Raw genomic sequence first — 26546 nt, 5'->3', positions numbered from 1 at the left:
CTATCAGAAAACATCCATTCCTTCACCCCTTTGCATTAATAGAGCTCCCTATAATGCAATGAGGCAGCTGGGAAACACAGCCAAGCTGTCTGCTTTGCAAAAATGTCCTGCTAGAGTATTCTAATAATGAGTAAATACATATATGTATTATCTGTTATCTGTATTCCTTGTACTTCATATATGATTTTTAATTTACATACCTGTATATATTTCCCCCCCATTTTACATGCGTACTAATCTGGGTCACCCAAATATGATACTGATACCACTGTAACTGCAGTCTAGAAAAACCGCAGCCATAAAAGTACCAAACATCTCAATTTACTGATATGGAACATTTAAATATAACTTGGGGATTGACAACTATTTACCATAAAGTAACTGATTATCATCCTAGCTCTTCCGGCTGTCTATACACGTCAATGGAGGCTAAAGTCACATCTCCCTATTAGTTGAAGTGTCAGCGTATCATTTTTCATTTGGGTGCGGAGGTCTCCGCCTTAATAAAGCTTGCTGAGCGGTTCGGATTCTAATCTTTCCTTATAAGGGAGGAGATGGATAGGAGGACACCGAAAGCAGCTATGTAATTTCCAGCAGTACATTTAAACTGTCATACTCTAGAGCCACCAGCAGGGGGCGACAGGTTGCCTTTTAATTGTTATAGAACACAATGGGCAGTACAAGCTTAAGAGCTGTGACAGCATAGAGCATGTATAACTTGTAAAACAATGGCTTTCTTTTTATTCTTAGGTGATTTGGGTTGGGGTACAACATATTTAGGCAGAAACTAAAAATATCATCTAAATTCAGGCCAAAAAGAAAAGGATCTTTGTACAAAATGTACAAAACTCAGTATTATTAAACATTTCTAACTAAAGGGAAAAGTAAAACAGGTGATATGTTCTGTGCGTTACAGCTTTAATTGTTCGTTCAACCTTCATTTTTATACAGGTGAGCATGTTTTCTCATGTCTTTCTGCAGTAATGAGGTCACTATGGGTAATAGACATGGAAAATTTTGCCGAAATGTAGTCACTTATTAAACCTGAACTGTTGGTTACTTGGAAACAGCAAAATATAAAATAAAAAAGTGAAGGCGATTTCTACATTTAACTGCTTGATTAGAAGAAATGAATCCCTTTGAAAGATCCCCTCTGGATCCTAAAATGGATTGACAGACTTCTAGATCTGCCCATTGATCAAAGGGTATTGAAACATTTTTTGAATGGAAGGGATGGGAGAGAATTAGAGGAAATGTTGAGGAGAAGATAAGGAAAAGTGTGAGCGAAGGTTGTGGAAGAGATGAGAAAAGTAGTGGGAGGAAAGGTGAAGGAAGAAGATATAGGAAGAGGTGAGAGAGACATCACAGGTTCGATAAAAGAGACCCCTGGGTTCAAAGAGGATCCATCTTCTATTATACAATTTTCCTAAAACCCTTATTTTATGGGAAGATCTAATTTTATATTTTTTAGTCTATTTTGAAAAGGGAAATACGTGCTGATGTAAGATTTGAGATATCATCATACAAGGACAGTTTTATTGCAAGGTTCTATAGCTAGGACATTCGCAGCTCTCACCTGCAGCTGTGTTCACTCCACCGACATTGATGTCATTTTCATCATCAAATTCAATGCGGACACCTTTGCCATTTCCGGCTGACACTCCGCACCCTCCACTTCTGCACAGTGATATTGGAACTACGCCATAGACATAGGCTAACATAATGGGTACACCGATACCTGCAGCATAAAGAAAAGGATTACATTAGCAGCAGACATTCATTCCTACCAGCAGCAATTTGTTATTGCCAACACTGGCCACACGTATCACAGTCTCTCTTAGATCTACCAAAATGTATATAGATAAGTTATGTATGAGGTGATACAAACAACCATTTTAGGGTATTACACGACTTACAAAGAAATTCCAGGCATACACTATGCAGCTTTTTCTTTCCTTAATAATAGTATTGTATATAATATAGCATATGAATCAATACGATAATAGAAAAAAATGCCCTGCCCACTGAACTTTTGAATGACATGTCACCCAAACGTTGGAAACTACTATCTATGTTGGGTTGAATTTTAATCTATTGGATGATTTTGTTTAGTCCATTGAAATTATTGCATAGTATATTATTAACAAACAATCGATATAGCGCCAACAAGTTATGCAGCGCTGTACATTAAATAGTATATGGCTTGAATCTAAATGAGATTGTAAAATCAGTTGTAAATTTTGCGGCCAAACCATTTGGTCACACTAACGACCCCCACATTTCAGCAGGAAGCCAACTCACCTAATTGATTTTAGGCTGAATGAGAAACTTACACAAATTTTATGTGAACTGATGTTTTATGTGAACTGATGAATTAAAAGTAAACACTTTTAGTAAACACCTCACACCGGGGGTTAACAGGACTTTCAGGGTTTAATTGCCATTTGTGTGCCCCTGGGGAGATTCTCTTATCTCCCATCACCAACAGGGACACAGATGGCTAGGAAAACATGGGAAGTCATAGCCTTTCCTATTTTATCAAAAGCTCAAATAAATGCTTTAACGGATCTGGTCTTACATCTTCCCAAAATCAGAAGTACAGGGTACTATCATACTTTTGATGATCATTACAAGGTACTATATAGGATCATAAAGCAATTTTCATATTCACCCACCTACAGTTACAGCAGCAACAACAGGAGAAACAATGACGGACAATGTGACGCCACCCGCTATTGCAAGGTTCCTCTTGTGCTTTGATATATCTTTACCTTCATATCGGTTGTGAATCTGGAGAGGAATTAGAGATACCGGTATTAGAATATTTTTACACACAGACATAGGGTGTAACCAATATATAAGCATACATAATGTATAGCCGCTTAGAATGTCTCAAAAAAATAATTCAATTAATTCCAAGGCCATCAGTCAACCATCAAAAACAGAATCTAAACCGCCATCATCCCCACTCATCCAACTAAGAACAGTATCTATAGGGAACAATTTCACATTTTGCTTTTGGAAGAAGTGAAATGCTGTAGATGGGTGAGTGAAGTGTGTATCATATATGTATTACACCTTTCTCATGTGCTAAATACTTACCGGTACCTAATCTTTTCACAAAAATCCATACAATCACCCAATTCTACATTACTCTCCGAAGAAAAGGCTTTCTGTAGAACACCTTGGCCCCCCTTGAGCCCTATAGGCAGCATTCCCAAATCATACATTTGTGCTCAACTATTCTTTCAAGCACAGTGGAAAGCATTCGGAGAACTTCTTTTCTGCTGCCAGGATTAGTCTTTGCATGGTAAAGCAATGAAGAGCAGATGTTTCTATGAAGTCTACGAGCACTATTGCGGCTCTCCCACTGGCTGCATTTAAAGAGAGGAGCCAAGGAGACTTCTGTATCACAAGGGGCTTTAATTACTGGGAAAGGGATACATAGCGACAATAAAGAATATGTTACTAGTGCACAGACAAGTTGTACATACTGCCGTTGAGTTAAAGCAGAACTATAGTCCCCCAATTTAATACTGCAGTTTTTTTTCTATTGCAGAAGGAACATGGAATGCCCCTTCTGCACTTATCAGCCTGTTTGCAATCCTTTTTCATGACTTATATCATCCTAGCCCTGCAAATCAAGATGGCCAAAGATCTGGAAGGGGAACAGATAAAGATGGTCAGCGCCTGGGATTGCGCAAGGAAAAAAATGCAATAAAGAAGGTAAGTTTATTTTATTGTAAAGGGACAATGCCTATCCCATCTGCAACAAAGGACCTGCCTGGTTGTGATATAATTTGTTAACATTCTGCTTTATTGACCAGTCACATTCACATAGCCAGGAATACAAGACGTTTATGTACAGATGGCACCACTGGCTTTCTAATCAAGAAAACAGTGAAGTGAGGTGAGGTGGAACCCAGGGAACATCCTGATAAATGTATTGGCAGAACAGAATTTTCCAGGCTGATCACTAGAGCTCTTTTGTGATCAGGTCCATCAAATGGTAGCAGTGAACTGAATAAATTATCATACTAAAGAGCAAATGTTCAATGTTTATATCTGCTGTAAAAAAAACATTTGGTCAAACCAAAGCTTTACGTTTGAATTGTTATAGCTAAACATAAACCGGTCGCAATGCCTGGCAGAAGGCAGCACCACTCCCTGTTTCTTGCTTAACAGGTACTCAGTAATGTAGAACCGCATAAAAAGGAAATAAGCAAAGATAAAAAAAAAGAAGTTTCCTAATGCCAGGGTGGATCTTTTTACAAGTAAATGCCCAGCAACTTGTTTTCCTACGAACAATGTCTTCAGCAGCAGAACCAACAGATTATGCATTTTGTGGCAGCATTTTTAAAGGGCCATTATATTCTAATAAAAGATTCAGGCCATGCACTTCCTGAGAAATTCTAAATTGCATTTGAATTACTTCACCTATTATTACACAAAACGTCATTGTCGTCTAAAGCTATGCACATATGTCAAATTTCTATGGTCGGGAAGGACATGCTGGAGACAAGCACATACAGGGATCTTGCACTGCTAACTTCCAGGAATTTTTTGGTCTATTTTGATTTCCGATCAGATAAAATGATTATATCAGAAATGAAACTTTAAAATAAATCAGCAGCCAACTAATCATACGCCACCAATGTTGGGCTTCTGATTGGATGTCCTGGTAAATATCAGTGGAAAGTATACATAAGGACATATGACTATAGAAGGGACATTAGATTGTGAGCTCCTTTGAGGGACAGCTAGTGACAGGACTATGGACTTTGTAAAGCACCTAATATGTCGGCGTTATATACTGTCATGTGTCCAAGTGCTTGAATAAGTCCTGATCAAGTTTTATCTAAGTATTAAAAGCTCAGAATACCATACATGTTTGTGCAGTGTTTCTGGACCATTAGTCGATTTGCTTGCATGTTCTAGGCATAAAATTCAATAACAGATTCTCTTACATATTCCTTCCTTATTTATTCCACCCTGGAACATTTCTACAGCACCCATAGACCAAATGTTTAACAGTACTGGCATGTGAGACAGGGAAAAAAAAAAAAAGATACATAATCTCACGCATATTATGTAAGTTTATATAATGGGCATGAAATGCTAAATAAGCATAAAAAAGCACTCTGCATAGTGTGGTGAAACCATGTGGTATTTCCAGAAATATGAACTTTCTACTGATATGCAAGGTATTATGGTAATAGCCCCTGTACATGTTATCACATATTGTTGCTTGGAATATGACCTACAGGATATACAGAATCAGTCCATACTTGTGATCCACAGCGTTTTGAGATCTGCTACAGCTATCCATAGTGTGATCTCTATTAGTTGTAGTGACCTCTCTCAGATATTTAGGCAATGAAAATAGTTGTCACCAGAACATGAGTTGAGAATGAATATTCCAATTGAAAGATATATGCAATTAAAACTTTGTAGAGATTTTTACTCAATGCCTGGTATCTTAGGGACAAAAAGTGAAGAGTGGTTTCCCCAAAGGCAATGGCAGAAAATGAACACACAGTAGATACTGCACAGGAAAATAGTGTTACATATTGAAATGGGGTTTCCGTGTGACTTCCGTTCATATTCCCATTGCAGACATAAACCCAAATTGGAATTTGCCAGTTCACCTTGAGTATGTCTGTACAAGTCAGTCACAGAATATACAATCACAGGTTTTCTTGGAGCACAAGTACATACCTTTCGTCCTACATACACAGGTATTCCAATGATCATTGCAGGAATGGCAATCCCAGCTATTAAGGCGATGCCAACAGGGGCTCCAACAAGGGTCCCTAGCTGCCAAAGGATCTTCTTCTTCCTGCTCCATGGCTTCTTCCCCCAAAACGTACATCCTGAAGGGCTGAAGGACACAATAACGACATGAATGAATGAATGAATAAATATGACTTGTAGAGGTCTTATTGGGCTAGACAGCTGGAAGAAACTATGTCAACAATCCCCAATACTGAAGGAGAGTCCTAAATGTTTTTAAATGAAATTTGAAGAACTTTTATATAAAAGATAATATGTTTGGTGTTGGTCCTTACAGAAAACCCACACTGAAGGGTGCCAATACAGTCCTGCCTAAAACAGCATTAGCCTGAGTGCCTTCATCTTAAAATACTTTCTCACTGATGTCAAACAAGCATGTAGCCTATAAAGGCAAATCTCATGAACTACAGGCCAATTTCCAAACACTGTTGTACAGAATCCACATATTAGCCAGGCAAAAAGCATTGTTAGGAGGGGTCAGCAATGAAACCCCTTTGTGTTCCACTTGGAAAAATACACTGAAAGTTAGAACAGAACTTTGTAAGGATTTGTACATGGGCTGGGAACAAGAGGTTTCTAGAAACAATTACTAGCGACCTGACCTTTAAAAACTCCTTTGTTCTTCCACACAGAACTGGTTTGTATTTCTACAAATATTCTGCACACAGTAAATACATGTGGTCAGACCTTATAATAGACTATAGACCTTTACCTAGAGTGAGAAGGCATTCATACTAAAAGAACAATTGAAAGGTGTCCAAAGGTTTCCAAACCAGAAGTCTGAATCGCAACCATTCTCCCACTTCAGCTGTAATCAGTCTCAGAGTATTACATTATTACGGCAAGTTTAGTTGGGGGGGGGGGTGGCTTCACCTCTCACTATACAGGTGGGAAGCAAATGCAAGGATGTTGTGTTGATATCGGAATGTTTCCAAATGTCATAAACATCATTTCCTTGTATAGGACAAACCTGGAAGTGTTACCTTTGCAGCAGGTTGGCCAGGACTATCTGCATAGAGTTTGCTGGTTTCCGTGTGTTTCCTCTCACAATCCAAAAACATGCAGATAGGTTAATTGGCTTCCCCCCAAAATTGAACTTAGAATGTATAAAAGACATATGACTGAGACATTAGATTGTGAGCCCCTTTGAGGAACAGCTAGTGACATCACTATGTTCTTTGTACAGCACTGCGTAATATGTCTATATCTATAATATGAATATATCTAGGTCAGTGACTCCATTTTAAAGCCAGGGTTCTCCCCAGCCTCATTTAGCTGGGAGCACCACCAGCACTTTTCAGTAAGCACCCAGCTGTTTTTAAGTGGTTACTGAAAAGTGTGGTCACAATACAGGGGACCCCCACCCACCTACAGCACCTTCCTACGCAGCAGAAAAAAAATTCTGGGTTGAATAATGAAAGGATGAACATAAATCTAACATTTTTAGAAGGAGGCCATGTATCTTTCCATTCCAAGAACACGTTAAATGGTGTTTTTTGTATCCTCAGCTTTATAAAAGGACAAAACAATCCACATGGTCAAAGACAACGCTGACCAGTCATGTGCTGAAAATATTTTATATACAGAAGCTTCTGAAAAACTTATGTTGAAAAATTATCACCCCCCTACATCCCACCCCAGATTTCCCAAATCCACTCTTAAAATTCAACTCTTACATTTTGTGACTGCCCTGCAAAACATTTCAAGAGAACAACAAGCAAATGTAGAAAACGGCATTCTTCTACTGTGTGAAGATAAAATCTTGGGGCGGCTGGCATGGAGTTCAATCAAGACAAAACACAGAGCCTGAAAATAGTCAGCGCATTTTACGATTTCTATTTAAACCCGTCTATTCTGAGCCTCCAATGCTGTAATTGTCTTGAAGGACACTGCAGAGGAAATGCTATAAACAAGAGCAGCCAAGTGTCAGCCCATAAAAGGTGACTGCCATCACACCGAGCAGAAAAGGAATATTAAAAGGTGATGGCGATGAACAAAAAGGATTCATTTTTAATCTCATGCAGCTTGCAATAACGGTTATGCTTCATAACTCAAAAAGTTGAAGCTGAACTCCAAAAAAAAAACCTAATGTATACAGGAATGAATGGCAACATCTTGCCAAAGGTTTAGGGAATTGCTATTTATTTAATATATTTAATAAGGGCTGCTGCCAACAATAACTTCTCAACATAGAAAGGCCAAATCTTCTGATCCCAATCTCATGTCTACAGCTCTGAACCCAAATCTACAAAGGTAAAGTACACACAAAAACTAAGCCAACTCTCTAAGTAATACCCAGACGGAACAGTTGGCCCAGGGGCCTGGCACTCTAGTCTTTGGAGGGCTACGTCCCAGGTTCAAATCTTGTTTGCAATAATTAATATTTGTAAAGTGCTGCATTCTATGTCGGTGCTATAAAAAAGTCCGTAGTCATGTCACTAACTGTACCTCAAAGGGGCTCACAATTTCATGTCCCTACCATGGTTATATATCATTACCACAGTCTAAGGTTTCTTTTTTTTAGGAATATGGGCGGAAAGCCACGCAGACACACAGAGAACATACAAATTCAATGCAGTGCCCTGGCCAAGATTCGAACGTGGGACCTAGCGCTGCAAAAGTCAGAGTGCTAACCTCTGAGCCACTGTGTATGTTCTCACCATGTTTGCGTGGGTTTCCCCAAGACACTCTGGTTTATTCCCACAACCCAAAAACATGCAGTTAGGTTAAGTGGCTTCTCCCCAAATTAGCCTTAGACTGTGTTAATGACATATGACTATGGTAGGGACATTAGATTGTGAGCCTCTTTGAGTGACTGCCAGTATGGACTTTGCAAAGAACTGTATTACTTTGGGTGGGATGTTATTTAGGCCCTGTATAATAACTCCCATGACGTCATCACAGTGTACTCAATTGATGTCTCATCAGCACCAGCCAGAGAGGAAAGGCTCTGCCAAACCTATTGAGGGCTACACCGATGTAATTAGTTAGTGTTGCCAGCAGAGCAACAACCCAATCTGTTGCAGTCTTGTAAGGCAATCCTTACACACCTTATCCACAACAGTTTCATATGGAAAAACTGGATATTTTAGGTAACTTTGCAGCAACAACTGTACAGCCCAGTCACCTTTAATGACTGCTGAATATCAAACCCCAAAAATTCGGACCGTTGGCATAAACAATATACTTTGATTTCCTTTGTTTTATGGCTTCATTGAAAAGTATTCCATCTTACCTTTCTCTTCATCATATGCTCTAAGCTTACCACTAAATACAGAGCTTAAGTGCATGATGTTTGAAGGCTGTATGATTGGTTCCATCTGTACTCACCTAAGATAATGGAGATCCGAGATCTCTTTCATGCAGAGCCAGCAGAACTCGCAGCCACACACTGCGCACGTCATATGGTTACAGCTCCCATCGTTCATTTTTATGATATAAGCAGCACATCTTGGGCAAGGTTTAATGTCATCCGCTGGTTGGGAGAAAACAAAAAAGCAACAGTCCAAATCAGTCCCGGAATATGACACTAAAATACAGGTTCAGCTTGCTCTTTGTAAAAGCCAATATATTAAAGTTGGTTGCAAAAAAAGCATATGATTATATATATATATATATATATATATATATATATATATATATATATATATATTCTATTAGATGAGCTTGGCTCCATTGTGTGTCCCCTGAATTAAGACCACTCAACCTGCTTTGGTTCTACTTTTCCAACTCTTACTTTTAGATAGCATAGGAAAGGGTTAGTATTTGCAGTGTTTTATAGCCTTCTGTTAAATTTCTCTATCATAAGGCTGAAGCGGTTGAGGGGAATTACTCCACTCAAGTCATATTCCACTATAAGAACAGGCCAAAGTTGGCTAATAACTAATTTAGGTCAAGTGGAGTAGTTTGGAAAAAGGTGCCAAGTATTTGACCACCACCAGTATAATCAGGACACACAAAAGGGTTCTTACATTTCACGAATATGAAAAATTTAATTACCAAACTCTTAAATATAAAAGGTACAATATGAAGAAATAGAACCGGTCATGACGGTCAAAGTAAAGTGCTGTGGCTCAGAATAATACAAATACCTAAATGATGCCATTATATTCTCCCAGAGGCTGGGAGACAATATTTGTACCCAAGAAATTGGCAGAGCAGCCATTGTCAGACTTAGGTGACCTCTGAAGTTTAGAAATGGGGCTTAAAAAAGTAAAGTCCAAAAACCCACACAATAATATTTAGAAGGGATTATATGTGTCGCTTATAAACACTTTTAAGGAAGCAATTATGCAATTAAGGAATGAATCAAGGCTGCAATGTCACTTAATTTTTTGGGAAATGACAAGGTAAATGCCAGACAAGCACACAAACATGGAGTCTGCGTAATAATGTTGATGAGGTAACCGTTTTATGGGATACATCAGATTAAACAAGAAATTAAAGATGTCTTTACATGTACAGGCCTATAAAAGATTTGATCATAAATGGGATTATTTCATCAGCCCGTTCCTTAGGCAAGCAATCTAATAGAGAATTAGGCACTGAGGCAGAGAAGAGTAAATCTTACACAATAGAAAATATGTATTTAATTTAAATATAACAAGGAACAGAGCTGTGCCCACCAGACTGCTTGAATCTATGGAAGGTATTGGCCACCCTATGCCATTAGATGTGATACTTAACTAGATTTAATTGTTCAGTTCACTATGTTATGCAAAATGGTGAAGCAAGTAAGGCTTACTAAAAACTTCAAAACCTGTGTGATCCTTAATCTGGCATATACCATAAACGCAAGCATACCCTGCCTTGCCAAAAAAGTTCCTAGGCCTTTGAGGGGCAGTTAAGATCTGGAGTAACTTCAGTTGGTCAGTTTTAGGTTTAGCAATGTTATATCCCCCAAAAAATGGGATCAACTGGCTACCTAAATATACTGAGTGATCAGGTTACCTCATAAATTGATTTTTGTTTATGGCACAGGCATATTCTAAGATGACAATACCAGGAATAGGGCTACAATTGTAAAACAGTGGTTCAGGAAATGCAATACATAATTTCACACTTGGAATGGCCACTACAGAGTACAGAGCCTAAGCCCATGGAAAATCTTTGGGGTGTGCTGGAGAAAACTTTACATAGAAGTCTGTATATGCAATCATTAATACAAGATCTGAGTGAAAAATTATTGCAACTCTAGATGGAAATAAATGTGACATTGAATAAGATTACTGAAACAACACCATGGCAAAAGTAAAATGAACAGGTGACTTTATATGGCCATGTAGTGTGTATGATAGATATATACAAAATTGTTTCCCCCCTGCACACATACTAGGCAAGAAAAGATGTAAAAATGCATGAAAATGTTCATAATTAACTAGTGTTACTCTTGTAATTTTGGACAGATTTACGTCTCAGCTGTGCACTTTATTGGGTTGCTTTGTCTTGCATTTTTTGAGCCAAAAATTCATTTTTGAATTATGAAAAATGGACTGTAATTTATGTTCATCCAACTGACAGTAACACATAAGTAATATGCAGGGTGCTTCACATGAGCTTCTGCAACCCACAAGAGTGTCTAAGTACCATCAAATCACAAATATCTTACAGAAGGAAGACTGTGCTGGCATTCTGGGCTCCCTGCCAAAATGATGTGCAATAAAGAGATAACTTTACACTGCCTGCCACAGAGCTGATTATCAGAAACAGTTTACATTCACTGGAAAGTGAAAAAGACTGACAAAGTAAGCTATTGTATGAAATAATCCTGCATAGAGAACTGTTCACATCCTAGATGTGACTTCTGCCATCTTCCAATAAAATCACTGGTTTATGATGAAAACTTATGGAGGAGATACCTGCAGCTCCTGACTCCTGGCTGTAACTGATAGATGACGAGCGGATTGTCCTCAGGCGTAAGCTTTGAGCTCGTTCTTGCCGTGCGGCATCGCATGTCTGGTTCGGGTGCCAGATCTGTTTGCAATGGTAGCAGAACTCCGTTCCACAGCCATCACGACCACACGTTAACTTTGGGCAGCTGGCACAGCCAAAAGCGATTACGGCATACCTGGAGGAAAAACAGAAAGGTCAAAAATCAGTAAACACATCTACATGAGCCTCCATTACAACTGTATACACTGACGTTTTGTTGGAGTCTAAACCATTGCTCTTGAAAACAAGTCAAATGGGAATGCAAATGTTGCTTGAACCAGGTTGATGCAACTTAGAAAGGGGTCAACTGCACCCGCTAATAAATTTTGATGTCAGAAGTGTCTCAAACTCTTAAATGCAAGAGCAAGCCCACTGACTCAAGGCTACAGCTGGCCAACACAGGGCACGGATTTGCTATAAGCTTCAGTGTTCTCCCCAGTCCCTTTTAGCCGGAAGCACCACCCGGCATTTTTCAGTGACCATTTGGCTATTTTTGGGTGGTTAATGAAAAGTTGGGTAACAGCGGCTGCCACCCACTTACAATTTCTTACCACATGGCATGGTCAAAAAGGTGTCAAAATCAGAAAAATCAGAATGGGAAAATGCATGATTTAGGGCACCCAAGAGTGGAATGACTGTTGTGCCAGATGCTGTGACTACTATAAACCTGGCACGTTCCTGGTATTTGTATGCTGCTCTCTACAGACTGTATAGGACACGGAATAGCAACCGGCAAGCTGCACTTCTGCAGGGCATATCTCCATAGTAAGGATAGAAGTCGGAGTACAATGGATTCTCTTACACTTGATGGCAGAGATGAATGGAAACGTCCACTTCACAACATTTCAGACCTTGGAGTATAGATTATACCAGGAGGATATGTCTGGATGAAAGTCTCCAAGGAGTTGTTGCAGCACCTTTAATATTCCATTGCACAGTGTTAAAAGGAATTATTTTTGATTACCTGACCGTATTATCTATAAGAACTAAATCTTTGTTATGGGGAGTTATCTGTGAGTCTGCGCCATGTAGAACATGAAGTCTGCCAGGAAAGGGGATAAACTGTTTATTAATCGTATGTAAAGAGATCACTTACACTAATGTGTTTACACTACAAACTAAACCCAGCATGGCCAGAGATATAGAGATTTACCAGCAGGTATGATCTCTCATGACTGATATGAGATAGGGACTATTCCTGGATTGTTAATGACCACTAATGGAAAACCTAAAAGCAAAATTCAGTATAGATCTGTACTGTGGAGGGATCCAGAATTCCATCAGTTTTTTTATTTATTTTCATCTTTAACCCCTCTGGGGAGATTTTGGTTTTATACCTACAACACCAAGACAATAAATTAAGGGAATGGGGGTCACCAGGACAGAGCCACAGGAACATAAATCTCAGACTTATTTTGCTGCTCGTTTTCCTGCTTCCTCCAATTCCTTGTTTCTGGGACAAGAATGAGAAATCTCATAATTAAGGCAGCTCTGTCATTTTTCATACTTTTTGTAATGTAAGCAGTGCAAGTATCACAATGCCACTTGCAGATCCATTTACAAGAGAACAGACTGGAGAAGGGAGAAGCAATACAAAGACCGAATCAGTTGTGCTTATGTGCAAGAAGCATGAGAATACGAGGAGAGCAGAATACTCACATCAGTATGCTGCATCTATGTTCACTGCCCAGTCATAGCGTGGGGTAGGACAAGACCTGGAAATGTTACTAAGCTGCAGCAGAGGTAAGCCCCAGGTCTCCCAACCTTGCCAAACAGGGCTTTTCTGTGTGGCAAAGCTATGTAACTATTAGGAACTTAATAGACAGTAATGTCATTTTTTTGTACCTTTCAAATATGTATTTGATCTGTATACTTGGTTGTTTCCTTGAATATACACATGTGTAGTGCTTTATTAATTTTTCCCTATAAAGTGCACATTATTTTGTAAAGTCAATGTGCATTACCAGCTGATCTATGTAGTGTGAAAGGAAAAACCTCTGTACCTGCAATGCAGATCTCCCCTGCCTAGGGCCAATTCTAAGCACACTAGATACATCAAACAAGAATTATGTGCTGGCCAAGTTTTGTCTACGTCACATGACCAGTGCCCAGCAGGGCTTTATGGGATTTGGACTAAAAAGCAAACACTTTGGTGACCATCCAGGTTAGTTACAATCTGCATTTTTACTGATCACATGCACTGGATTTCATTCAATCTTTTGCTGCAGGGCAGATATTGATTTTTACATTCACTTATCTTCTACAAAAAACTAAATTTAGAAAAAAAAAAAATTTTCCTAATGTGATTTGCATTTGTTTTGTATCTGAAAGCTTTTATTTTTAAACTTCATGTTGTTGCTTGTTTGCATAATCTTGCCGTTGGCAAAACAAGACGGTAACTGGTTTACTTTTAAAACGATCAGTACTTCCTGCTGCATTTAAAGTATTTCATGCTGCGAGCTTGGGCACATCACAGGAGAGCTATTAAAAGAAAATCTCGGGACGAAACAAACTTTTCTACAGTATCTTATGTCAGAGCAGATTAGATATGGAAATTAAAATCTATTAAAAGTAAATCTAAAGCCAGACTTTGTTTTTTATTTGATCAAGGAATTGTTCATAGTTAATAATAATATTAATACTCCTATGCTTTTTTACTTTTTATACCAAACTCCAGGAATAGGAACACACTACAAGGATTAAATGCTCCCTCATCCTTTGATCTCTTCTTTACAACACGCCAGGCAGGCTGTGGGCAGGTCCTTGACAGCCAGGATACTGGTCCTACATTGCAGAGAATGAGTGAGACCACAGCAAAGAAGAGAATATGTTGCAGGAAAGGATCCAAGGGGATAGGTTAACCTCCTGAGCGGTATTACCGAGTGTGAGTCGGGGTGGATTTTTAGTGCAAAAAGCGGTATTCCCAAACCACACTCAGGGTAGCTTTAAGCTTTAAAAAAAAAGCCCACTTACCTTACTCCGACGCCGCCCCCTTCGTCCTGCTGGCCCCGCAGGTCCTGGGGACACGTCTTGCTGCTCCGATCTCCAGCCGCAAAGTGCGGAGACATCCTACGGGGTTTCCTGGTGACGCCGGTGCATACGTCGGTGCAGCCGGGAATTAGCAGCGGGAAACTTTAATCTTTTTGTATTGGATTCAATACAAAATGCCTGTATTGAGTCCAATACAGAGAAATATTCATATAATATAATATATATATATATATATATTATATATGCTACTGTACAGTTACAGAATAGTTTAACTATTCTTTCATTATTTTTAAGAGATTTTTGTGGGGTTTTTTTTTTAAAGTTTATTATTACATTTATTAACTATTGGACATATTTCGGTGAGTTACTCCTAAGAATTATAAATCTATAAGGTGAAATAAATTTCCATGCAAAAAATTGTAACGCTTTTTGCATGGAAATTTGGACAGAATGAGACCGCTAGGGGGGTTAAAGCCATTTACACAACAGTTTCCCCTCACCCTTAGCCAAAAACAAGCATTTGACTCTTGCAGTGTGAGAGGAGCCCCACTCCAAGTTTAGGTTTCATTTCTTCTTGGATCTAGGCTTTTCTTTTTACTTCCTGTTCCCTCCTAACCTGTAGGAAGAAAAGGAAGGGAGAGGAAATCTCACACTGAAATAGTACTACAGTTCTGGTGATAAATCCAAATTTTGGTTTACAACATTTAGTCTTATTGTCTTAAGGGCACAAATAGGTCTATTTTAAAGGCAGTGAAACAAACTTTCCATGGTGTAAAATTTTACAGGTCCATGTGTTTTTTTTAATGGTAGTAATTGATTCTCCACCAGGTAAATGTTTCAATGAATATCACATTCACTGCCTTACAAATAGACCCCAAAGAAGTGAATCTCCCCACTGAAAGGAATATAGAGCAATAAATGCATGACAAGGATCTAAATCCTCACTACTCACCAAAAATAAAAATAAAAATAACTAAAAAAAAAAAAGGTTTTTGGTGTAGATACAGCAACGATTGTAAGGTGCAGAGACATGATTTAGCTCATGGAACCCTATACATTTCCTGCAGAGAGGAGGATTTATTCTGGAACTGATTAGGGAACAGCGCTTTCAAAAGATTATATGTATAGTTCTCGGCAGCCGATAAACTACAGCACCAGTCAGAATTTACAATTGGCTAGAGAAATGTAAAGTTAAATTGAAGGTCATATGTCTTATATGCCTTGCATATTCTCATGACCACATTAAATAAGAACAAGATATTTTTATATTTAAATAACAAGCTTGCCAATGTCTGTCTGTCTGTATAGGTACATAGACACAGAACATCTCGTAACCCGACGCGTTTCGCCTTGCAACCTCATCGTTAATGGTACACAGAATTATGTAATTTGTATCCATTACTTTTATTTATTATAGCTGAGTTTTTCTTTTCTATTCTCCTCAAAACATTAGATTGGGGTTGGCACCCACATATGGGATCCAGAGGCAGGGTAGTATATCCTCTAATCTTTTGAGGAACTAAGCAGTTTTATCGCAGACACCACAAATTTTCTTCCTTCTTTTCTTACACATCCCGATCTTCACCCATCTTGAATAGAGTTCATTCAGTCCCAGGAACCCTCAAAAGGAAGCCGGGATTGCTAGGTTATCATTAAGCAACAAACTCTGAGCTGTGCATGTACAGTTCAGTGAATTTTGACATATGGGAAGCGATTAGCCAGGTAAGAATTCATAATGCAAAAGGGACATCACCTGTCCCCTTTTAACAATAAGAACCTGCCTGAAGCCAAATTATTAAAGTAGGACTTTAGTGCCACTTTAAATATCCAAGTCTTGTCATACGTGCTTCAACTTTTTCTTCCTAAACCATATCGTGGTTGCTTAAGTTGAGGAGAACATTGATCTCCATCTATTTAGCTAAAATTCTTACTTAAAGCGTACCTAAACTCAGAATTTTTTACTTTACATGAAAGGGTAGACCTCTGTTTCCTTGTTTTTTTTTTTTGTTTTTTTAAGCGCAACACCCTTTTTTTTTTTTTTAAAGGAAAAAAAAAGGTGCAGCACCCAGCAATTTTTTTTTTTTTCCCAATCTACCTCATCCGATCTTGCATCTGCGTCAGGTGATGTAGTAAAAAGAACTCAGAAGAACAGAAAGAAGATGGCAGCGCCTAGTGCGCCGACACGAAGACGGGGGAAGACGTGGGACCCGGTGGAAGAAACCTCCGGACTGATCCCCCGTTTTTGGGTTTACTTCCTCTTTGACAGTTAGTATCAGAAGGGAAGTGTTGAAAATAGTCATTTGGGGTAAACTCCTAAAGTACCCTTGTTTTCCAGGTACACTTGGCCCAGCACTGTCAGAGCTGCAGGAAGAGGGGGAGCGAACGTTATTGATGTAAGCAACATGCAGTCAGGCTGGATGAATGTAGATGTCTGAAATCTTTTCAGACGTGACTGCTTAGAGGGTTATGACACCCGTTTCATTTTGTTAGTGTCAAATCACATAAAAGGAATTAGGATATAGGTAGTAGCCATCATGATTTATGGATAGATTTCAACACGAACTGTTCTCACCAATGAATAGGTTTCAGTGTGCTATGATAAGACCATGTTGCCAGCATGTCAGGAAGATTGACCTGCATTGTTCCAATGAGATTCACTGAACACAATGCCTACGTTGTAAACATTTTTTGTACATAAAGCCATGAGATAAATAAACAGAATACACCCTACTTTCCTGCTCAGAGCTAGATTTTTTTCTCCTATTATGACCTGGGGACCCCTTCTATCTTATATTTACAATATATTCCGAAACACATCAACTACACGCTTGTTAATTTCATATATAAAAAGCCTGTAACAAAGATGAGAAGCAGGTAAGTAGATACAAGCAATACATTTGTACATTTGTAGAAACCGTTATCTTACCCGCAGTCCGGGGCTGGACACCATCTACAGTCCGGATCAGCAACAAGCCATCTCCTGAGCATGAACTCCTCGTATTTTTCCATCAATATGTCATCATTTAGTATTAATCGAATATCATAAGGGTTAAAGCGTTCAGAGCATTCCGGACAGCTGATATTGACCCTGCTCTCTGAGATTTCTATCCTTAAGTACTGGCGCAAGCAGTCCGCACATGACCTGTGATGACAGGTCATGATTTCTGGAAAACGGTCCTTAGAGTGCCGTAAAAGGCACAGGGGGCACTCCATGTAGTCACCACTCTGTTTACTAGCACAGGCAGTGCCATTGTCCGATGAGTTCACTGAAGCGGAGAACATGGAATTTTTATCAGTGCACATCTCTGAGTGAATACTTTCAATACTTGCAATCCCATCAACCCCGCCAGTTGAATCCCTTGACTTGCGTTTAGGGTCTTTTTTCTTGCGGAAGATGGAACCCCAAGGCATTCTCCTCTTCTTTGGTGCCTTTTTAACAGGAGGAAGGCTAACTGAGGACGTTGATGACTGCAGGTCCCGATCCGAACCCATTTGCCGATGCAAACTCATTTCTACCAAGACGCAAAATTATTCTTTTAACGTGTGTGCAAAGCACAAATCATAGTTCCAAGCTGTACCAGCAGCCCCGGGCACACCTTTATCTACTTTATTCTATTTCCTGGTTTCTGTTGGATGAAGTGAGCTGGTGAAGGGGTCCAGTGCAAGTTTTTCTGCAAAGGCAAGACAAAAAAAAAAATTAGAAATGTACACCTAAAAAAAGAAATTTTCTTTAACACAAAAAAATAAAACAAAACAGAAGTGAAAACTGACAATGGATAAGCAGGTAAAAGTCTAAAGGTGAGAAATTTCGACATTACACTTCCTTGTCTCTACCTACGTTATGTCACAAGAATCCAAAGGATTTTTTTTTTTTTAATCTCACGCAGGGAAACCATTTCTATAGAAGCAGTTCAGGTTATTTATTAAATGATTGTGCTTTTGTACCATTATTCAAGTATATAGTTTCATGAACGTCCCAGGTTTAAATCTCACCAAGACACTATCTGCACAAAGTTTGTATGTCCTCCCCGTGTTTATGTGGGTTTCCTCTGGGCACTCTGGTGTCCACCCACATATATAGTAAAGTGTTGAGTATTATGTTGGTGCTTTATAATATTAATTACCTGGCATTGTTGGAGACAATGCTTAAAACAACTTATGTGTTTGTCTTTAGGCAAATCTCTGTATCTATAAACTGATGAAGCAAATGCTGAAAAGCAGATATGGTTGTAGAGATTAGGTACAAACATGGAACGCATACCAATAATTCCATGGAACTGTAATTTTGTCAAATTTTTAACCACCATATTTAGGGAGCTTTGAAGTGCCCCCTTTTTTGGAGTTAAAAGCACAAGTGTGAAAATCAGTACAAAATAAATGGTTAATCGTATCATATCTGCAACTGCAATTTCACGAATGGGCCGCTGTACACTTGTCAGACTCTGGTCCGAGAGTACTGGACGAGACTCACCTGACATGTGTATGTAGCCTAAGTATAAGAATTTTTTAGGACAACAGCACCACTGGTACACAGGCTCAAATGACCTAAACTGGGATATTTTATACACACCTGATGATTTCCAACCCTAACCATTCTCACGAAAGTCTGACAAGAGTGGAAAAAGTGAGGTTATCTGTATGAAGTAAAAGTGTTCAGCAAGTCAGTGTTTGATCAGAGAGTGAAACTAGCTTGTGTAATATGCACAGGAAACCTAACAGAGACACGTAGGTGCCACTTGCAGTAACAGGAGGGAAATGAGTGTAAAGTTATGGATGGAAATTTGAAAAACAAATTTTTTCTTCAAGTTAAACAAATAAACAAGGAAACACCTTAAAAATCCCCACATTAAATAGATTCACAGAAAAATATACCAAATATTTTTCACTCAAGGGAAACCAACACACCCTGCTCAGTCATTCCACAGAACCATCAGCTGTCAGTCAATGTCACATATTCCATTATCAGAGTACCTGTCTTCCTTGTTCAGGGCAGCTGGACAAATACAGATAGCAAAGCACCTATAACACCGGACTTTATTTTTTAAATATAGATGGATGGTTTCTCAGAAGATCTTGCTGGAAGCAGAAATCTACACTAGGGCTGGATATGAGTTTAATTCAGAACATGTTAAAACATACATGAGTTGATTGATTTTTTTACCCAAACAGAGGCTAAAATAGTTTATTCCTTAACATGTTCTGCAGCAAGTTATGACATGATCCTGTGCACTATGCTAATATGAAACATGGTTCATTCTTGCTGAGTAAATTAACCCGGCGTGTTGTTAATGGAGCTTGTGGAAAACAATGGATTTCAGCTCATCATTGTGTTGGGCCAACAGATGTAATGTGAATGGTGCCAGATTGCACACATCTCAATTTCACTGCAAGCAATTATACAGAACATTACATGGCTAGACGTTTGAGAACACCCATGGTTTAGAACTAAATATCCCCCCCAGACTCATATATATGTGTTTAATGAACCATGGTGTTCGGCCCCTTTGTGGCTGCAACAACCTCAACTCTTCTGGGAAGGATTTGCCCAATTTATGAATCTGCGTCCAATCAGCAATTGTAGGGTCAGCTCCTGGTGTTGGATGAGAGGACCCAAACTTGCCATGGATGTTCCATATCCCAGGGTTGATTAAATAGGCTTTCCAGAAGGTAAATAATGAGCAAGCATAATTTGAGTTGTATATTTAAGAAAAAATCGTTATTTTAGAGAAATAAAAAAATGCACAGTTTACAGTAAGCACACATCTGTTTGTTTGCATAAACATCTTGCATATTCTATATAATCTCTACTGGTAGTCTGTTATTTCTAAACAGTTGTTGTTTGAGCCTAACCACATCCTACTTTCATTTAACGGCATATTAGTGTCTTAGAGTTGACTGCTGTACCACCAGAAAAATGTGCGTCCTCCAGATATCACAATACAACATGGACCAATCTAAACCAGGCTTGTCCAACTCTTTACCAAAACGGCTATGATTACATATTTTTTAATGGAATAAAAATCTGAACTGCCTAAAACAAAGAGCTATAATGTACTTTTACCATCCTTCAAGGTAAAGAGAAACTTTCCACGCCATAATCTAATTTGTAATCCCCCAATTCTAGAATGAGTAATCTACAGGTACAAAAGAACAATAAAATACAAAAACAAACTAAACTCATGGGCTCTCACACCTTTTTACTTGCTCCTTGTTGAGGGTTTGTCTGGTCTTTGCAGAATTGACATTGAGTAGCCTCTCTATATAGGCTTGTGGTTGTATTAGCCGTCTAGCCTCCGAATTCAGCAGCTCCACATAAATTGCAAATTCATTTGTATACACCACATAGCTCACCTTTCTATGGTTGCTGTGCCAAGAATACCACATTGAGAATGTCCTCCGATACCCAGATTATGCAAATACAGGGAACTTTTCACTTCCCTGATATTTCCCTGTAAATTCCAGGACACGTCATACACGCCTGGCTGGGTTCTGGATGCATGGTGGACAAGCTAAGCCTTTTACTGGTCACCAGAAAAATTATGTATGCAAGCCATAAACATAATATATATTTAGAAGTAAATGCTCTGCTAACAAAATGTCAGACTGATTCCACGAACTATCCATGTTGAGAACATGAGCTTATTAACAAGATCTAGATTTATCTGCTTCGTTTTAGTGTTCCTTTCCACGTACTGTTCTGTGGGCTATGCCTGTATAACCCTGACTTAATCAGAAAGTGCATAAGGCAATGCTAAAATGCAGGCACCCTGTGACAGCTGCATGTAGCTGCTTCAGTCTTTGAATCCACCCAGTGGAGCAACTTGGACCCCCGGACCACAGATGTCAACAGGGCCTAGACCTCTCTGAGGGACTAGCCTTGTCCTTGTCATTTAAATTCCTGGGGCAAAACTGTCTAGCAAAAGTGACAGGGGTCATGACAAACTTCAACTACTATGTTGGAGGGTAGGGGGTTGCTGCTCCAGTACACCTGACCTTGTCATAGTTTATCCCATCCCGTCATATAAGCTGTACATATGGAAAATAAAAATATAACAGACATTTCCAAATACAGAAAATTAATTATACAGAAGTCTAATCTTGTATTCTCCTCATACGGACTTTATCATGATATTGCTTCTTTTAAAAACCAGACTCGGTGCAACTTCATCTATTTTAACATACAGATTTTGGCTGGCAACACACAGCTGTTCCTCTTTTAGAGAATTTTTTTGCCGTGTTTTACTGGAAGCGAGATATATTGCAGTAACAGAGGACTTTGAACTTTTGTACTTTCAGTTATTGTTCGGAGAAGTTTGAAAACAACTTGCATGGATAACCACAAAAAAAAAAAAGTAAAACAAACATTAGCTCATTTTACACAAGTGCAGAAGCCTCCAGTGTCCAAGCAAAACTGACCGAAAGTGCATCTTTAAAATAATACACAGAATACAAGATGACAATATAAACCACTGATAAACCTTTAGAATGATGGATAAGGGAGAGTAAGAACTACTTCATGCTATTTACAACTATGTAAAATTATTTTCCAACTTTGCTATTATATATTTAACTCTTAATTATATGAGTTAAGGACAATGAATTGTCAACCCAATTTTAAATGAATGGTCAGGCTTAAAGTAGCATGTTTCAAAGAATGGTATGGTGGCTCAGAGGTTAGTACTATTACCTTTGAAGTGCTAGGTCCCAGGTTCGAATCTCGGCTAGGACACTATCTGCATGGAGTTTTTCAGGTTCTCCTGTGTTTGCGTGGGTTTCCTCCCACATTCCAAAAACATGCCGTTAGGTTCCCCCAAAACTTACTGTTGTAATGACAAATGACTATGGTAGGGACATTAGATTGTGAGCCCCTTCGAAGGACAGCTAGTGACATGACTATGGACTTTGTACAGTGCTGCGTAATATGTCGGCGGTATATAAATACGGTTACATAATTTAAGAATGGAGTGACTGGGCCCTCTGACTTCATATAATGCTGTTTGGAAATTGTATATGAGTAAGCTTCATTGAAATTAGAAAGGGCTTCCAGGTTTTTGCATGACGCGCCAGTATAAGTCAGTACTGCACCAATTTTAACGCTGACCAGATCTACCAGCCCGGTGAGGAAAAGGTAGATATATATCTCAGTGTGCAATCACCTGGAAGACTGCCCCTTATAAACGAGTCAGCATTCATGTGGGAGGCAAAAACTGAGCCTGCAGAACAGCTGGGGCCATTATTTCTTTATCCTTCCACTGCCGCCTTATATCACAGTAATGTGTGCTGAGCACTGTACACCCACTGACAGCTGTCTGCAAGTGGATTTCAATCTTATTATTACACCACCCTGAGCAGGGAACAAAACCACCTCCCCGAGAGCCTCGCTTGTGTATGTGGGATCTAGCAATGTATATTAGGGACATGTATTGATCTGCTTGATAGCTGTATAAAATTACACACAGCAGGCCATGAAAGGAAAGGGAACCTACAAATATACACATTGTAAAGATAAATACTATATTCAATCTGGTGATCGGTGAACCAACAAATGGCCTAAATCATTCGCTATTTACAAAGAATGTTAACACTTTTCCAGCTTTTCACTGATGAATACTACTACTGCTCCAGATTTTCTAGGGACAGGAATGGCAAATCATCCCAATGGGTTTAAATGACAGTAATAAAAACCTGACATGTATTATAACTTTCCTTTAAAAATGTGATTAAAGAAAAACATGATCCAAAGCAATCTGTACAAAAATATGCACAGGCTTTTATTTTAGAACACAAGGCCCCTGGCTAACAAATGTCCTATGCAGATGTTTGTCACGGCCTCAATCCAGTTCAAGTTTATTATCTTGTAAAACATGAGAAACAAATTGTTCTGAGAGGACTGGGCAAAAATGTTCTGAAAATAAGATAGCACAAAGATGGGGAAAATTACTTTCTTTTAATTATGTGTGTGTGTATCTACTATTCAATATACATGTATTCAGTGCAGTTATGTTCTTCTAACTGAACCACCCTCTTATACCCTCAATCTGTGCTGTCAAAGCTGCATTGGGTTCAGAAAGTGGTCAAAGCAAAAACCAGTTAACACTGCAGTCTATATTTTTAAGACAAAATAGTGGATGAAGATCTAAAGCTATGTACAAACGTTAAATGATTGTCGGGCTCATCTCGGACGACAATCTGACACATGTACAGTGGTTATCTGACGTCATTAATGGATCCCTCCTGGCAGAGGCTAGAAGAGAACAGCGGCCACTCAACGTCATTCATGGATACCTAATGGCTAATCCATGAACGAATGCAAGATTGACCGCTATGCAAGACATTGGAGGAGAGCTCATTCGCTCATTCTCTCCTCTCTCCGCTTGACAGATCTGCTTAAAAGTCTTCTGAACTACAGGATCCCTCTTATTCTCCCCACCGCCACATCCTAGAGCAGTGATTCTCAGCCAGGGTTCTTCCAGAGGTTGCTGGGGGTTCCTTGAGCAATAAGCAGTTTTTGCCCCTCGGGTCAGTTTACCTGATACCAATGACCTTTTTGGTTATCTGTAAGGGTGACATTCTTTCCAATGGCCACCACACACACTGTGAGCTCTGGATCTGGAGATTTCTGCAGGAGTTCACCTATGTTAGGAGTCGAGAAACAATGTCCTAAAACTAACTGTTCTGTAAACAGAAGAACGAGGAGTACATGAACTGTGCATGCAACTTCTAATAAGCATTTTTTTTATATAAGACAAAAGAGGGAGCAAATAAAAGACACTTGTTTTTTATATATACTTGGAACTGAAATTTAGGAGCAGACTAAGCTTCTGGAACAAATTGTGTACAGCTCCAGACATAAGCCAGGATAAGCTGCAAGGGTCAAAGAGAAAGAAACTGTACAACAAAGAATGCATGTCTGGCTACAGCCGATCCCTGTCCTGATATACGCTTCATGTACAGACATAGCCAACCCTCCCACAAAATAGAGAAAAAACAGAGCTCGCAGGACACTCACCGTCTACAAAGATGTCGCTCTTCAGCCAAATGGGGCTTTCTCTAATGTGAGTGTCAGTGAAATACATCACTGCTTCCTGAACGCTGCTCACATGAATGATTGTCAGCGTGATAAGTTCCTTTTGGCTAGCATGATTCAGACAAATGTACCACACACACTGAGCACGGTGTATAAATGTTCTTATCAAGAATCAGAAATGAATTATATACTTTTAGCAGGTGAAAAATAAAGAAAACAACACAAAGAATTGTGTGTGATTTCCCCCCCCCTAAAAACATATAAAAGAATTCATCCCAAGCAGAAAAAAAAACAAACTGAAATCTGTAATCAATCATTGTGTTAATATATAAGGTGTATATTTATGGTATTTGTTTTAATCAACCATCTTGCTTTCACCCAGCAAACTGCGGAGCTGCGCATGCACAGCGTCGGCTTTGGTTGCAAGGATACCTGGCAATTCTGGCTTCCCCTGCGCATGCTGGGAATGATTGAACCACCACCTGCGCATGCTGGGAATGATTGAACCACCAATCATGATGGCCAAGTATCCTGTGCAGGTAGAGAAGAAAATTGTGACTGGAACAGCCAAGTATCAACAGTTTAATTCCTCTTTAAGAAAGGGGGCAGGACTGGGAGCCAATCAGGACCACTACATGTGACTGTATGGCCAAGGAACATGCTGTTAGGGGAGCATGGGCAGAGGTATGACATTACCATCCTGCTGCTGATCGTTTATTGCCAAAGCAATCGGCCAAGGGTGAAGAGAGGACACTGCTGTATTCCTTAATTGTAAGTGGTGTCCTCTTATCTCACTTGGCTGGGTGACCGGGTACAAACCTCAGAAGCAGACTGACAAGCCTATTTCTGAGTATATGTAATCATGTGTGTTCAAAAGGAGGCTGCCATAGTTGTCCATTACATCCATCTAGAACAATTCTATAAAATTGAAAAGAATTGGCAACCCATATGAAACACCAACCATGCTACCTGCTATTCAGAGACCACATGATCCAGGCTGACCCAGGTTTTAGGTCATGCAAGAAGGCGGACTAAGATTAAGAATTTGTGCTTTTTCTGAAACCTTGGTCATTATTTCCAGGAAACAAAACTTGTTATGGAGAGAAGAGGTCAAGTACACACAGCAATTAGTCTAATAGAAATGAAATGTAATAATTTCGGAGAGTATGACCTTTAAAACAAAAATAAGCATCTGCTCTTACTGGAATTTTTCAGACAAACACAAGCTAATATTGGGGTGGAATTCTGGAGTTGCAGCCTTGGCAAAAACCACCCAGAGTCACAGAGGATTCACAACACAGTTCTCAGGAAAAAGCAACAAATTACTACCAAGAACCTGCTTCCTCTCTCAGTTGTGTGCGACAAAGCCTCAAAGAAAACCTGTCGTAACCTTGGACAAAAAAAATGCAACACATGACAAAGAAGGCGTTAGTATACATTAGCTTTAGTGAAACCCCAGGATTAGTCAATCAATAGACATTGAGGTATAGCCAGATGAAAAAGACACGTAAATGACAAAACTTAGCACCACTGCCACAGGAAAAGTCAGGAATGGAATATAAAATGTACGGCTTGTTCAGACCTCCAAGGGTTCTTATTACTCAAAAACGCTTGCAAAAAAATGTTAATATTGGACCGGATAGGACCATTGATCATCATTTCAGAGGCAGCAGCAGTTCCATGTGGGTTTGGACGCTCAATGCAGCACCCGGGGCTTTTTGGCACCTCTGCTGCATCCATTGTGAAATGGGAAATATTTAAAAACCCCTAAAAGGGTTTGTATAGGCATATGTAACTTTCAGTA

At 39.2% G+C, this 26546-nt stretch overlaps 1 protein-coding gene across 3 annotated transcripts in view; it reads right to left on the bottom strand.

Annotated features, from left to right (window-relative positions):
- Positions 1–26546, bottom strand: part of RNF19A (ring finger protein 19A, RBR E3 ubiquitin protein ligase) — a 73427-nt gene that overhangs the window by 6594 nt on the left and 40287 nt on the right. For 2 of the 3 annotated variants that reach the window (XM_072410833.1, XM_072410834.1), the window contains exons 2-7: positions 17642–18386; positions 11652–11860; positions 9124–9268; positions 5719–5881; positions 2676–2790; positions 1577–1738 (exon numbers count right to left, since the gene is read on the bottom strand). In XM_072410833.1, coding sequence (XP_072266934.1) covers positions 1577–1738; positions 2676–2790; positions 5719–5881; positions 9124–9268; positions 11652–11860; positions 17642–18225 — 1378 coding nt within the window. In that variant the 5' untranslated portion in view covers positions 18226–18386. Of the gene's footprint in view, positions 1–1576; positions 1739–2675; positions 2791–5718; positions 5882–9123; positions 9269–11651; positions 11861–17641; positions 18387–24724; positions 24835–26546 lie in introns of those variants that run through there. The other variant, XM_072410835.1, reaches the window with a different exon arrangement.

The sequence above is a fragment of the Pyxicephalus adspersus genome, chromosome 5 (assembly GCF_032062135.1).
Source record: "Pyxicephalus adspersus chromosome 5, UCB_Pads_2.0, whole genome shotgun sequence".
NCBI lineage: Eukaryota > Metazoa > Chordata > Amphibia > Anura > Pyxicephalidae > Pyxicephalus > Pyxicephalus adspersus.
The sequence above is the reverse complement of the archived record's forward strand: the minus strand, read 5'-3'. Positions and strand labels throughout refer to the sequence as shown.